Raw genomic sequence first — 14,024 nt, 5'->3', positions numbered from 1 at the left:
CGCTCGTAGCTGCATGTAGCTCCTCACGGGACCCTCATTGGTCCGAATGAGCTCGTCATGAAGGATTCTCGGCTCGCGGGATCTTGTGTGATCTTCCTGCTTCGTAAAATACACATTTCCTTTGATGCTATTGTTGCTATTGCTAATTGTGTCATTATGGTGTGTTAACGTCTAACTGTTTAGACCATCATTATGAGAAACAAAGTTAGCAGAGCAGGGAACCATCTTGGAATCATGCTTCAGGTCAGAATAACGGGAGGTTTGCTGCTCTTCCTGTTCTGCTGACGACCTTCCTGCCTGATGATAACACCGGTTTACTTTAGTCTTTAAAAAGCTTCCTCCTGAGAAGAAGACTGTTCTCCTAATGACTGAACCTTTAAATGGGCTCGATGAATAAATCAACTCGACATGCACAAACATACACAAACATCCTTGTCCTGAAGCGAAAAACAGCCCCTTGATGATATATTTCATAACCGATGAACAACATTTACTTTCTGCCACCGTTCCCTTCTGAGGTTCCTTCAAGGTGCACAGCTGATTAGCTATTCATTGGCTGTTGCTACCCAGCAACCAGTTGGCATGCATGAGTAAACACAGCGTCCTTTACAATCAAACCTCTGCAGAGATCGCCCAGCTGTGCTGCTAATGTACATTAAATATGGACTCAGCTCCATGCATTTTTTATTTTGATACAGCTCCGCTGAGGCAGCAGAGTTCAGCCGTTTTCTGAGCAGATGTGGATTCAATCTCGCTAAAATACCTGAGAATGCCCCTTATTCTCCACAATCAATCACTGAGACTTTAGATTACATGCAGTACTTAGTTTGCTTAATGCAGCACTGATTGAATGCACTGGGATCCATTAAAAACCCATTAAAAGCACATGAGATATGATCATCACATAATAAGAAAATTACCTTCAGCTCAGTGCTGTGTGGCTAATCAGCATCATACCACAGTGTGATTATAGTGACTGTGCTCTCATATTGGGTTTATAGTTTGGCTCCTCGTGACAGACACAGCTGCCGGACTGTGACCCAGGTCTGCAGGTCCCAGTCAGGAGAATCTGGATCGGCTTTGGTCGTCCCTCCTTTGTTCTTTAAGGCCTGTGACGTGAAAAATATCTGTCCGTGTCCCCAGCTTCACATCCCACTGACCATTTGATTTCACGTCTTTGAAATTATTCTCCGTCAGTGTCCTCGATGGAAACTCCAGCCCTGTTTACATTTGTGTTTGAATACTGCTTCTTATTCTGTTCCTGCTGGATTTAACTGAGCACATTCAGCTTCAGGAGACTGAGAGTGAAAGAGTTTTCTTAATCGAGTTTATCATAAAGAACTGTAATGAACGAATGCCTTCATGTGTTCAGTCAGTAGAACGTTTGAATTTCTTCTTGTATTTCCTGCATTTGAAGTTCAGATTAAAGGTACATTTTCTTGTATTTTAGCAATTTAGCTGTTAAGAAAAATTAGGAATGGGACTGACGACCAAGTGATTAAAAAATAACCAGGTTAAAAAAGCGACTCTAAGATGGTAAAAGTGCGTCTTGTATTAACTAAACATTGATGTAAATCAAGCAAATCATGCTTAAAAGCAGCACTGAGCACACAAATAGTCTCATTTATGACCAAACCTTCATGTTTGCCCTCTGAAGTTTCTGTATATTTGCAGTGTTTTCTGATCTAATGTCAGATATTTGGCTGTTGTGTCCTAATATGCAGATGATACCACGTTTTACATTGATGGACCTTTCTGATAAGGTTTTCTGATATGAAATGTTATGAATTGTCTGACCTGCAGTTAATGTTATATTCAGAAGGTTACGAGCTTTATTTATGTTTTGCACACGGCCCCTCACGGCTTCAGTGAATACGAACCCCTCGTCATGTTTGACTGTTTGACAGTCAATCTAAATTTCTCCACCGGTCTCACTGTGTCTTCCAGCTGCTTTGTCCACCATCTTCTGTCCATGTGCTCTTGTATTAAAACCAAACCAACGTCATATTTCCAGATGTGCAGGAGAGTCCGTTATTGATACAGATGCAGGCAGCAGGCAGTGCCGAGGCTGACATGGAGGCCGAGAGCTCAGGAGGTATTTCACAGCCTTTTCAGAAAACCCGTTTCCTCCCTTCAGTTTCGTATGTCAGACCTTCCTCGTCCCTCAGCCCCGATAGCCCTCGTGGCCGTTCTGGTTGGACACTCACAGGTCTTTTTGTCCCACAGCGTCTCTTTCCTCTGCATGGTTGTTGTGTTCCAGCTCCTGTCCAATGAATGGCACCTCCGCTGAGTCGTGCTGCCTTCACTGGATCACAAAGTTCCCTAAAATCTACACATTTGTTGCCTGAAGTGCTTCTCTGTTTCTCATACCGGTGACTCCTTCTTTGACCTTTAACGTAAATAATCATTTCACCATTCTGTTATTCGAGATATCTGCTGCCATTGTTGCACTGCATTGTCCTAATGCACAACAAAATGGTGGAATGAGATGCCACGCTCTATTGAACAACAGATATTCTTCTTTATGTTGTGGTTGGATGAATCAAAGAACTACTTTGGTGACAAATACTGCAGTTAGACGTTGATGATTGATACGTGCACCGTGTTTTGCATCGATCCTGCTGTGGTGTTCCCTCTGTGCTGCCTGTCCTCCGTCTCTTCGTGGTTGTTTTGGTCCAGGACGACCAGATAACAAAAAAGAGACGACATGAAGCCGAGTCGCCGCCCTGAGATCTGCACTTGTGTGTTCAGTGGTCATCCTTCACCGTTTCTTTTGGTTTGTTGGGTGAGACACATGCTTCTTTTTGAGAGAAAAAGCCTTCAGCAGTGTTGAATCAGTCGAACCCTCTGCACCACCACTCCTGCTCCCTCAGCAGGGGTCCGATGTCGTCACATGACCGAAGTAAAGCCTCCACCCAGCTGTTGTCCTGTAAATGAACCCGGAGCTCTTTCACCTTTTTTTTAATCTCCCTTTAAAGCTCCTCTTTCTCTCTCTTCAGTTTGTTTAAAGGCAACCAGCCAACTGATGACATCACCCTGTTTGTCCTCCTTCGCTCCTCCTCCTCCATCCGCCCTTTCACCTCCCTCCTCTCATCCTCCGTCCCCATCTCTACGTCTCATCCGTCCGTTTGTCCCCGCAGTGGAGGCTGGACCCTCGGTGCCGGCGGCGCCTCTCCTGCAGCTGGAGAAGTGCTGCACCAGGAACAACAGCGCCACCCTGGCCTGGAGGGTCATTGCGCCCCCTGGCAGCCCCATCGAGGGCTACATCCTGGAGCTGGATGACGGGAACGGGGGCCAGTACAGGGTGGGTGGTCACACTGAATGAGAAAACACACCGTGTGTTTTAACGTGACGCTTGTCTCTGTTTGCAACATACATCTGCACACATTTCATCTGCATTTGTAATGATGCCATGAACATGTGTGTGTGTGTGTGTGTGTGTCTCAGGAGGTGTATGTGGGGAAGGAGACGGTGTGTACGGTGGACGGCCTCCATTTTAACAGCTCCTACAACGCCAGGGTGAAAGCCTACAATGGCATCGGCGTGGGGCCGTACAGCAAGACTGTGGTGCTGAAGACGTCTGATGGTAGGCTGCGTGTGTGTGTGTGCGTGTGTGTGTGTGTGTGTGTGTGAGAAAGAAAAGCTGCTGAGAGCAAATGAAGGGAAAGAAAAGAAAAAAAGGGATAATGACAAAATCTGTCATAACCACCGCAGTGGGATGAGGATGGAAAGTTTTCCTAAATCACACACACACACACACACACACACACACACACACACAATAGGCATTAGTCTGTCTTCTGACTGATAAATGTTCATCCGTCCGTCCCCTTTTCTTCTTCTCTCATCTTCTTTTCAACTCGACCTCTTTTTCTGTTTCTCACCCTCATCGCCACCGCCGCCTCTTCCTCCTCCTCCTCCTCCTCCTCCTCCTCCTCTTTCCTCGAGGACAGTAGCTTCTTTTCAGCCATGCAGAGGAGAGAAATTATGGGATGTGACTCTTGTTGGCATGACAAGTGAAAGAGCAGGAGACAAAAGCTTTGGCTGCAAAACACTGATTTGAAAGCAAAAAATGATGCGTGTGTGTGTGTGTGTGTGTGTGTGTGTGTGTGTGTGTGTGTGTGTGTGTGTGTGTGTGTGGGGACATGCTGGATGTGTCACCACTTATTAAATCATGCAGGATGTTGTTGTTGTGAGCTGATGAAGCATTTCGACCCTCAGGCCTAAATGTGTCCTTGATGTTTTATCTGAAAAATGGAAGAATTCTGTTAAATCATATTATTATTATATCGATTATTGATTATATCAATCAATCATACCAGCAAATGTTCATCCCCCCCCCCACTGTGGCTTCTCCACTGACAGCTGTTTCCTCCCTGCAGTGGCCTGGTTCACCTTTGACCCCACCACAGCTCACCGGGACATCGTTCTGTCCAATGAGAACCTGACGGTCAGCTGTAACAGCTACGACGACCGCGTGGTGCTGGGGACCGCCGCTTTCTCAAAGGTGACGCGCCTGAAAAGTGCTTTCAGCTTCATGGTTTTAGATTTAGTTCACTTAACGTTTCCATTGGATCTCAGGGCACCCACTACTGGGAGGTCAGCATCGACCGCTACGACAACCACCCAGACCCTGCGTTCGGCGTGGCGAGGATCAACACCATGAAGGACATGATGCTGGGGAAGGACGACAAGGCGTGGGCCATGTATGTGGACAACAACCGCTCCTGGTTCATGCACAACAACTCCCACACCAACAGGTGAGTGTATGTGAGGTCGGTGCTATTATGGGATGGCAGCTACCGACAGCTGCACTGTGGGACTTTTGTCTCCCCCTCCTGGCAGTTAGAGTAATCACACAAACACTGTGCTCCATTGCTCCCAATATTTGTTTTTCTAGGATGGCGAAGGCATGATCCTCCCTACTCTGCTTCTGATTGGCTTACCCTGTTATTCTTACCCTCATCTTAACCAATCCCACTCCTCATGCCTAGACCTAACCGAGCAAACCAACAGAGGCAACAAGTACCAGCCAATCAGAGGCAGAGAAGGGCGGGTCATGACTTCACCATCCTAGAAAGTGAAATACAGATTTACCCTCTGATGATTGACGTCACTGAATGTGACCGATGTTCATTTATGTGTCAAAGATCCTGAAGTGCAGCTTTGAAGACGATCAGCTGGTTCCACTCTTAAAGGTTTAGTGTGTATTTAGTGACTTTGTTAAGGCGCCGCCGTTTTTCAGCCTCTTCCTGTTTGAATCTGCACAGATTCTGACGCTTCAAGTGTCTTTATTGATTTCTGATACTCTGATTGAACTGTTGCTCAGAGGTTTTTTGTCATCGGTCTGTCTGAACTGAACATTAACCGAATAACGTCGTCAACACGATGTGACGTCGTCTCTCATCTGACTGCACTGAATGGAAGAACAGCAGGAGGCTCTGAAGGTGGCGCTCTCTTATTCCACTCATCATGATGTGAAGTGCATTCAGTCTCACACACACACACACACACACACACACACACAGGATGACAGAGGACCCCCGGGGCTCATACAATACCAACTAACAAACACACCAGGGAGCAGAGGAAGAAGACGAAGACACTGCAGACATCAAACGTCTCCGTGTCTCCATGAAACCATCAGACCTTCATCAAACATCGACCTGATTCTTCACAGGACTCTGGACTTTGTCTCGCTCACGCTGCTCATTTATTCTCTGTGCTTTGCTTTCATGTCGCTCGTCAGCTCGTGTCTGTTTCATGTTCTTATTTAGCACACATTGATTGTGTGTGCGTGCGTGTGTGTGTGTGCGCGTGCGTGTGTGTGTGCGTGCATGTGTGTGTGCAGGGCGGAGGGCGGCATCACTAAGGGCTCGACTGTGGGCGTCCTGCTGGATCTGACCAAACACACGCTGACTTTCTTCATCAACAAGGAGCAGCACGGACCCACCGCCTTCGAGAGCCTGGACGGGGTCTTTGTCCCCGCTGTGAGCCTCAACAGGAACGTCCAGGTCAGTGTGTGTGTGTGTGTTAAGGTTAAGGTTTAGGTTAAGTTAAGGTTAAGTTAAGGTCAGGGTAAGGTTAAGGTTAAGGGCTCTCTCAGTCCGTCCTCGGTGTCTCTCGCTGATGATGTCACTGTTTCAGGTGACCTTGCTGACGGGCCTGGAGGTGCCAAAGATTACCAAACAGTAGGAGGTCCGTCCTCCCGTCCTCCCGTCCTGCTGCCCTGGAGACGAACCAACGATGTCATACGCGGCCTCAGCTCGCTCCTCTTGGACCTCCTCCGGTCGGCTCAGCCGGGATGAACTCTCTCTCCTCCTTCTCCAGGTGCACTTTGTCTCAGACGCACTTCAATGTGAAATTTGGTCAGACAGGAATGAATCTGTGATCGATTATTGGCTAGAAATCGATTGATTGGAGCTCGTGAACGTCTCTACAGAGAGGACTGGAGTCACTGTGGACGGCCGTCATGTCCCAGTGAAACTGACACCACGTCCAGTCGCCTTAAACTTGTCCTGGAGGCCTGGCGCTCAGCGATCGACCCTCTGACTAAAGACGTCCCTCACTGTGCTCAAAGGTCGCTGCTTTGTCTTCAGACGAGCCGTCAGAGCAGAGTCCAGGACAGGAAGGACTCAGCGGAGTCCTCGCCTCTGCTCCTTGTTGCTCTGCTCCTCTCTCGGTCTGTTCGCGGCTCTCGAGGTAAAACTCGGTGAACTCGTGTTCTGCAGCGTTCGTTGCGTCATCGCCGGATGTTTTCGTTCGTTTGGCGGCACACAGCGCTGCCTTCACTGCGCTCTGCGTCTCAGACGAAGCGGCGCTGCTGTCAAAGAGGGATCGGCTCCGTTCCATTTCATTTTTCAGTCATGAGACAGATCAGAGTGGGAGGGGCCTCTGCAGGGGAGCGGCGTCTCCATCAGGGCTGCGATTAACGATGACTTTCATTATTGATTAATGGTTTAAAGTAACGTCTTCTTTCCAAAACCCAAAGACTCATTACTGACGTCTCCGCTCATGATGACGGAGCAGCAAACGTTCACTCTGAAGAGGCTGCAGCCAGAAACATTTCAGCTGGAAAAGCACTGAAACGATGAAACGATTAACAGAACAGTCGTCGATTAATTTTCCTCAGATCAACTAATTGATTAACTGTTGAAGCTCCAGTCTGGTTTAGGGCTGGTTGTGGACTTTGTTCCCGTTGGGCAGAGTTTTTCCACTCTTTATGCTAAGCTAGGCTAACCAGCTGCTGGACGTAGCTTGATGTTTCCGCGTGGTGTCCGTCTCGTTTGTTCCTTTACAGTCACAGAAACAGACGTCAAACGTACGTTTCTAACAGCAGTAAAGCCTTCAGCTCTCATCACGTGACGCTTTTTAACCCCAGCGTGTTTTACATTCAGCACGCTGTGCAGATTCACTGCTGAACGTCCTCGTCTCATCCCCTGAAGCAGCTGTAAGCCTGTTCACGTCTCCTCTGACTGACGGCGTCATCAGGTTCCAGCTGCTAACTGAAGCTTTGACGATGAAACATTTCTAAACCTAAACTTTGAATAATGTTTGGCAGACGTTTGCAGTGACTCAGCCGCCGGTGCGTCAGTGAGGTCAGAGGTTAAAACGAGCCTGCAGCTCCACTTCATTTGGTTGCAGAAACTAGAAAATTGTGTGCAAACAGTTTGAACGTCGTCCTGCTGAATGAATCGACCGGCTGTAAAGGAACGTTTTCACCTTCAGGGATGAACGTCAGGAAACGCTGAAATGAAATGGAACTGAGCCAAACCTTCGTTAGTGTTTTCTAAGACCGACAGCTGCGATTGGCCTTCAGAGGACAGTGTGCTCGTCCCTCGTCTCTCTGTAGAGCGTCAAACGCTTTCGGGCACCTTTAATCTGTTGGACTGGAGTTGATCTTGAACAGTCACATCAGGTAAAGCTACGCTCGCTGCCACACTTCTCATCAGGGATCGGGTACGGCGGCCTGGAGAGGACGGTAGCTTCACATCCAACCAAACCACTGTGACGAAGGACATCTGAACATCACATCAGTGCGGCGGAGCGTGGAGGTGAAGGTGATTTGATCTGGATATTATTGTAATATCTGAGACGTTTCTGTTCCCTGTGAAGTTGAGAGCGAGAGAGAAGTCAGACGGACGAAGACTGAGGAGGAGTTGGTGTGAATGAAATCCTCAAACTGTAAATACATGTGAGTTCTGATTGTGACGGTGATGTTAAGCATGGATCGAACAAGTTTACAACATACCTGAAGCTGTACTGTAAATAGTGTTCTGTGTTACTGTCTTTGCATTGAGCGACGTTCAGGCCGGCTGCTGCCACAGCGCGCCCTCTGCTGGTGGACGGTGGCAACGACACCATGAACGCAGCTCTGCATTGATTCTGTGAGCGGCTGCTTCCAGACCTTTAAACCACTGACTGAAAGAAACTGTCAGCAAACTTCACGTTTTCTCTGGAAGCGTCACATCTCTGACCAGAACTCGTATCATCTCATCATATCCAAACATTGAATCAGGGACAGGAAACATTTAAAGTTTTCTGTAGACACGCTGAGAAATGATGACGTCCAGCTCACTAACGTTCCTTTAAATTCTCAGTTCAACACAAACTTTAAATACGCCTGAAGAGAAATACAGTAAATTAAAATACGGATTTCCTACTGGAATCAGGTCTATTTTCACTACAGAGCAGAATCATGAAATGTGTGTTTTGTTTTTTAAAGAATTTAATTATAGAGCTTTAGAGAAGTATAATAATATCGTTGAGCTTTGGTTGGTGTTGTTTTCTGAATTATGTATTTATTCATGAATCAAAGCTGTTACCTGATATCTCACAACGGCAAACAGGAAGTAAACATTTAGCCCAGCAAGCTAAACTTTACACCTGATGCTGCATTCAAATGATGTGGGAAATTCTATAAGTTTTTTTGGCCACTGTCAAATAACAATGGATGAAGCGACTGAAGTGAAGTGAAGCTTGCGGTGATGAAGACACGTCCCCTCAGTTCTTTGTGGCGTTTTAGCGTCTTTCAGCTCATGTTTTGGTTTCCGGCCTTGACTCTCTGACTGCTCTCGTAGCATCGAAGCCGCTCTAAAAGCTCACTGCATGCTAACTGTCCCGCACTGAGGAGCAGATATTTCCCTCTGGAGCTGGAGACCTAAACGGAGCTGAAGGAGGGAGACGACGTGGCTCCATCTGAAAACCAGTTTGCTGACTGTTCCATGTGTCAGCTTGAACACTGATTATCGGTTACTGATTTTTCTGCTGCCCTCAAGTGGCCAAAAAGCAGTTACTGCAGGTTTCATTGCATTGCTCATAATAGTCATTTAATTTGAATTTGCATTTCCCATCATCCCTGTGTGACCTGAATGCAGCATCAGTGTAAAAGTCAGGATTTGAACCAGTTTCTGTTGACCCAGAAACACCGAACTCTCTGCCAAAGGGGAGTTTCTCTGATGTTCCCAGACTGCCAGCCGCCGCCTCAGGGCTGAATCTGCTTCACGTGAGGCCGTCTGGCCGCTCGGCTCAGCCTCCCCCTCCCACACCAGAGGAGAGGTGTGAAGCCAACCTGCCCCCAGGCTGACTTTGCCATAACCAGGAACAGATTTTAGGCCCGAGAGCGAAGCGAGGCGTCGATCGTACAACCACCGGGGAGACGTTCGCGTCCTCAGAGGCTCCGCTGAGTCGGGCTGACGTGTCTTCTGGCTGTGTTGATGTCAGAAACGTCAGGACGTCGTGACCAGAGGGAATAAAAGCTAGCAGAGGTTCAGGAAGTCAGACAGCGAGTCAGGTAAAATGAGGTCACAGCTTTTCCTTTATGAGAAAAATCACTTCTTTTAAACGAGTCTCGTCGTCGTCTCTCCTGTCCACACGTGTTATTGTGCGGCGCGTCCTCTCCCCCACACCCACCCATGAATGTCAGAGATTTTACTAGCTTAACTTCAGGATATGGTGCTGGGAGAAAGCATGTCACTGCTGTTACTATTTAACTCAAACAAATGGCAGATTTATTTACTCGATAAAGTGTGTAAATATATTGAATATTTATTTTCTGTGTATATTTCCCTCCTGAGTGTCACAGCTGGAGGGGTCTGATCCTGGTGTGACCGCTCGCTCAGCAGATTCGCTTTCAGCGTGACACGAGTGGCGTGCTGCTGATCAGCTTCATATTTCCTCTGCTCTTCTTTTCTAAACGTATAAACGACACAAAACGCTGCTTCAAGGAAACGGCGTGAGGATTTGTGACCTCACCCGGGCGCACACTGCCGGACCACACCTGTCGTTCCGCCGTCGTTTCTGTTCTCTCTTTATTGAAGTGAAGAGCTGGTGACGATCTGCGCTGCTTCCACCCTCAGCGCAGCTTCTGGAAGTCGTCTGTGCGAGCGTTTACGAGCAGAAACTGAGCGTTTGTGTGTATTTCTTTGAGAATTACCCATCTGTCCCGTCACGACGCCCTCGCTTCCTGCCAGTGTAAATGTGAACGTTTTGTACGACTACGTGGTTTGTAAATGAGAAGCATTGTAACCATTTGAAACCTTTACAGTGTCAAACACCACAAACGTCTTCTTTTTTGGGTCGTTTATAAAAACTAAATAAATTAACTGTGATGGAAAATGATTCGTGTCCAGAGTCTTCACATGCTGCCTTCACATGCTGTCGCGGTGCGTTCAGGGTCCACAGTCTTCACCAGTGCAGGCCAGTGACTCTGGCCGTCAGCCTCTCAGCTCATGTTGAATTCAGCTCTGCAAACAGTCCTGACCGAGTCTGAGACCAGCGTCTTCCTCTTCCTCTTCCTCTTCCTCCTCCTCTGTCTCTATTTAACATCCTGGAGGGTTTCATCTCTCACCTGCAAACAGAAACACACACATTCAGTCTGTGCAGCCCAGCAGGTCGCTCGCAGGTGTCCGACACACACACACACACACACACACTCACTCACTCACTCACTCACACACAGACACACACACTCTCTCTCTCTCTCTCTCTCACACACACACACACTCTCTCTCTCTCTCACACTCACTCACAGACACACACACAGACACACACACACACACACTCACTCACTCACACACAGACACACACTCTCTCTCTCTCTCTCTCTCTCTCTCTCTCTCACACACACACACACACACCTATCTGCCTGGCTTGTTGCCTTTGATCTTCTGGATCTCCTTGGAGCTGAGGATCAGCATGCCGTTCTTGAAGCGGCCCACCTGACCTGTGGGGGCGGTGCCGGAGCTGGAGGACGCCGCCTTCTTCTTCTTCTTGTCCCTGGTGGAGGTGACAGCACAGGAAACAGGTTTCAACCACAGGAGGAGGATTAATCTGTGGGAACTGTGGAGCTCAGATGAAGAAAATGTTTGCTGACACGTTGGTTTCAGTGTTCGACGTCACCTGATACACTACATGGCCAAAAGTCAGTGGACACCCAGACGAATTCCACACACAGCCATGAACTCTGCACAGACAAACATTTAGGATGACGGATGAGTCGTACAGAGCTCAAACCAAACAGTGGGGGCTCTTCCAGGGGTTTGACTGCACATGAATGTCCATGGCTTCAGAGGGGGACGTCCAACAAGGTGTGATAATCACGTGTCCACTGACTTTTGGCCATATGGTGAATATTCAGACAGGTCTCACCCACCTTTGATTGCTCTGCTTCTTCTTTTTGTCCTTCAGGTCCTACAGAGCAGTGAAAGAGAAGAAGAAGAACACGCAGTTCAGAATTTGACCAACGATTCTTTAAACTTTGAAACACATTAAAGATTTAACTACAGTCCCAAAAAGCCTTTGACTAACAGCAGAACAGCATTAATCTGCGTATCATGGCAGTCCACCTGGGACAGTTTGGTCGGATCACACCTGAGCCTGGCTGAAGGTGCACGTCTTACCGGCTGAACCTCTTCTTTTGCTTTCTGCTTCTTGTCTTTGATTTGCTGCTGCAGCTGCTTGTAGTTGACGAAGCTCTTCTTCGGAGGCTGATTGACAGACATGAACGAAGCTGTGAATTTGTCTCTGTGCTCTTAAAAAGTCCTCAGGAGGACATCATGAGTGCAGCTTACTCTGGCTCCCAGCATGATCGCTCTGTCCTGCTCAAACACCCGCTGCTGCTCCTTCTTGTAGCCCGTGATTCCGAAGCGATGGACCTCGAGACGAGCCTGACGCAGAGCACACAGGCAGCGTGAGGCCACACGTGCCAAATGCAAAACATTCAGATAGTTTACGGTGTCGTCACATCACACACAGGAACGAGTGATCGGCTTCACCTTTTCCAGACTCAGTTCTTCCTGCCGGACGCTTCGCTGCTTCTCCGTTATCTGAGGGGCCTCGAAGTGACGACGGCCGGAGGCAACAAAGAAGAGCAGAGAGGGAAGCTGAGGTCAGTGGACGGCGGCATATACAGAGGAGGCTGACCGAGACCGAGACCGAGGTCGAGGTCGCACGAGCGCGTGAAGCAGCTCACGAGTCAACACGTCAGTTCTGCACTGAAACACTACATGATGGAGAATTCACTGTGGACAGATCCCAGGTCAGCTTCATGTGGCAAAGACGTATCACATCACATCTCATGGGCAGGTTCACTTCACTCCACACACACACACACACACACACAGAAGGACGCAGTCACTGTTTTACAGCTCGCGTCCTGAACAGGTTTAATAAATGATGCAGAGATCCTCAGAGACATTGATCAGACAGATGTGACCTGGATTCTACCTGTAACGGCTGCTCAGTCTTCCATTATGGACGCACGTTCACCTGAACGCTGCTCTTTCATCTCCACCAGCCTCAGCTGAGCTTTGAGAATATATCAGTCATGAGCTGCAGACTTACCGGCCCTCTGTCGGGACCTGCCGTCTGCCTGGCTTTCAGTTTCTTTCTGGGGTCCTGAAATGACACGACCTCCACCTGGCTCACCTGGTTCACCTGCCGGACGGGTGGACCTGAGTAAGACATTCAACCGATGAGAGAAGGATGGATGATGGAGGTGAGAGGACTTTATTGACAGCTGTATGTACAGCGTGAATGGAGCCCGACATGTTAGAATAAGTCATTGATTTCTGATTAGTTGTGCTAAATGCACGTTTGACTCCTGGAGACTCAACGAGTCGATGGAGGATTTAAGGTCTGTACCTGTTTGTTCAGTCTCTGCGTGGACGCGATCTGCTCTGACGCCTCCAGTGTCCCTGCAGATATCCTCCACCGCCGGGATCTCTTCCTCTTCCTCCTCTTCCTCGTATCTTTTCCGTTTTTTCTTCTTCTGAGACCTGAGCTTCTTTTTTGATGTGGGACCATCACCTGCAGCATCAATCAGTGACATGAGCCTGAAATAAATCTCGCTAAACATCTGATTAACTCCACTGAGCTTTCTGACGTTTTACCGACCAAAAAAACACTCGATTAATCGAGAAAAGAGCCGTCGAGTTAAACACCAGTGAAGACAGTCCTTCATGGCCTCTACCTGTTCCCTGTGCATCACCTCACACGTCTGTTACTTTTAACAGGATGTCCATTTTTCTGAACAGGTGTGTTAACTCAGAACTGCGAATAAACCAAATCTAATTTAAGTGTTTGCGTGTTTGAAGGCTGAATGCCAACTAGCTAACATTAGCATATTTTCAACTGTTTGGTTAAAAAGTGCCATACATCACACAACGAAGACATCATCCTCATTGAAACTGTTATTTTGTCCCATCAGACTCACGCTACAACAAATTGGAAACGACTCTTTTTCAGACAACGCCAGCCTGTTGAAGTGAGCTAGTGCAGCTAGCTGCCGAGCTAACGTCGCTCACCGAAGTCGTAAAGTTGATCCAGGACGCGTTCAAGAGCGCGACGATCCTCGTCTGCTTCTCCGTTTGTCCCGGAATTCATTTCAAGCTAATGGTTCAAGCAGTTTAACGAAAAACGACCCTCTGTCAGCGGTAACCACCGGGCAGCAACGTTAACGTTGTGAACGACAACAAACCCGTTTACGCACGTGGGACACGCTGCACGACCGGGTGGATCCTTCG

At 48.0% G+C, this 14,024-nt stretch overlaps 3 protein-coding genes across 6 annotated transcripts in view; 2 read left to right on the top strand and 1 right to left on the bottom strand.

The window, feature by feature from the left end:
* The window catches only part of trim67 (tripartite motif containing 67), a 35,279-nt gene extending 24,660 nt beyond the window's left edge, over window positions 1-10,619 (top strand). Inside the window, exons 6-12 of one of the 2 annotated variants that reach the window (XM_076755811.1) lie at window positions 2,015-2,095; window positions 3,141-3,304; window positions 3,448-3,586; window positions 4,383-4,507; window positions 4,582-4,760; window positions 5,852-6,014; window positions 6,148-6,322. In XM_076755811.1, coding sequence (XP_076611926.1) covers window positions 2,015-2,095; window positions 3,141-3,304; window positions 3,448-3,586; window positions 4,383-4,507; window positions 4,582-4,760; window positions 5,852-6,014; window positions 6,148-6,195 — 899 coding nt within the window. In that variant the 3' untranslated portion in view covers window positions 6,196-6,322. Of the gene's footprint in view, window positions 1-2,014; window positions 2,096-3,140; window positions 3,305-3,447; window positions 3,587-4,382; window positions 4,508-4,581; window positions 4,761-5,851; window positions 6,015-6,147 lie in introns of both variants that reach the window. The other variant, XM_076755810.1, reaches the window with a different exon arrangement.
* The window catches only part of exoc8 (exocyst complex component 8), an 87,254-nt gene that overhangs the window by 30,081 nt on the left and 43,149 nt on the right, over window positions 1-14,024 (top strand). The window lies entirely within an intron of this gene.
* fsaf1 (40S small subunit processome assembly factor 1) lies at window positions 10,567-14,012 on the bottom strand. Of its 3 annotated transcripts, none has more exons than XM_076755814.1 (9): window positions 13,806-14,012; window positions 13,144-13,308; window positions 12,844-12,953; window positions 12,276-12,335; window positions 12,072-12,167; window positions 11,901-11,987; window positions 11,654-11,691; window positions 11,139-11,277; window positions 10,567-10,849 (listed from the first exon to the last, which is right to left on the bottom strand). In XM_076755814.1, exons 1-8 carry the CDS (start codon window positions 13,882-13,884, stop codon window positions 11,139-11,141), a joined length of 774 nt encoding a protein of 257 aa, XP_076611929.1. In that variant the 5' UTR covers window positions 13,885-14,012; the 3' UTR covers window positions 10,567-10,849. The 3 variants fall into 3 exon arrangements, with proteins under 3 accessions (XP_076611929.1, XP_076611928.1, XP_076611930.1); XM_076755813.1 differs by having other exon boundaries at window positions 10,711-10,849; window positions 11,139-11,267; window positions 11,641-11,691; window positions 13,806-14,010; XM_076755815.1 differs by having other exon boundaries at window positions 10,711-10,849; window positions 11,139-11,270; window positions 11,650-11,691; window positions 13,806-14,010.

This window comes from Chaetodon auriga, chromosome 18, assembly GCF_051107435.1.
Source record: "Chaetodon auriga isolate fChaAug3 chromosome 18, fChaAug3.hap1, whole genome shotgun sequence".
NCBI classification, from domain to species: domain Eukaryota; kingdom Metazoa; phylum Chordata; class Actinopteri; order Chaetodontiformes; family Chaetodontidae; genus Chaetodon; species Chaetodon auriga.
Note: the sequence above shows the minus strand (reverse complement) of the source record. Positions and strands in the feature narration are given on the sequence as shown.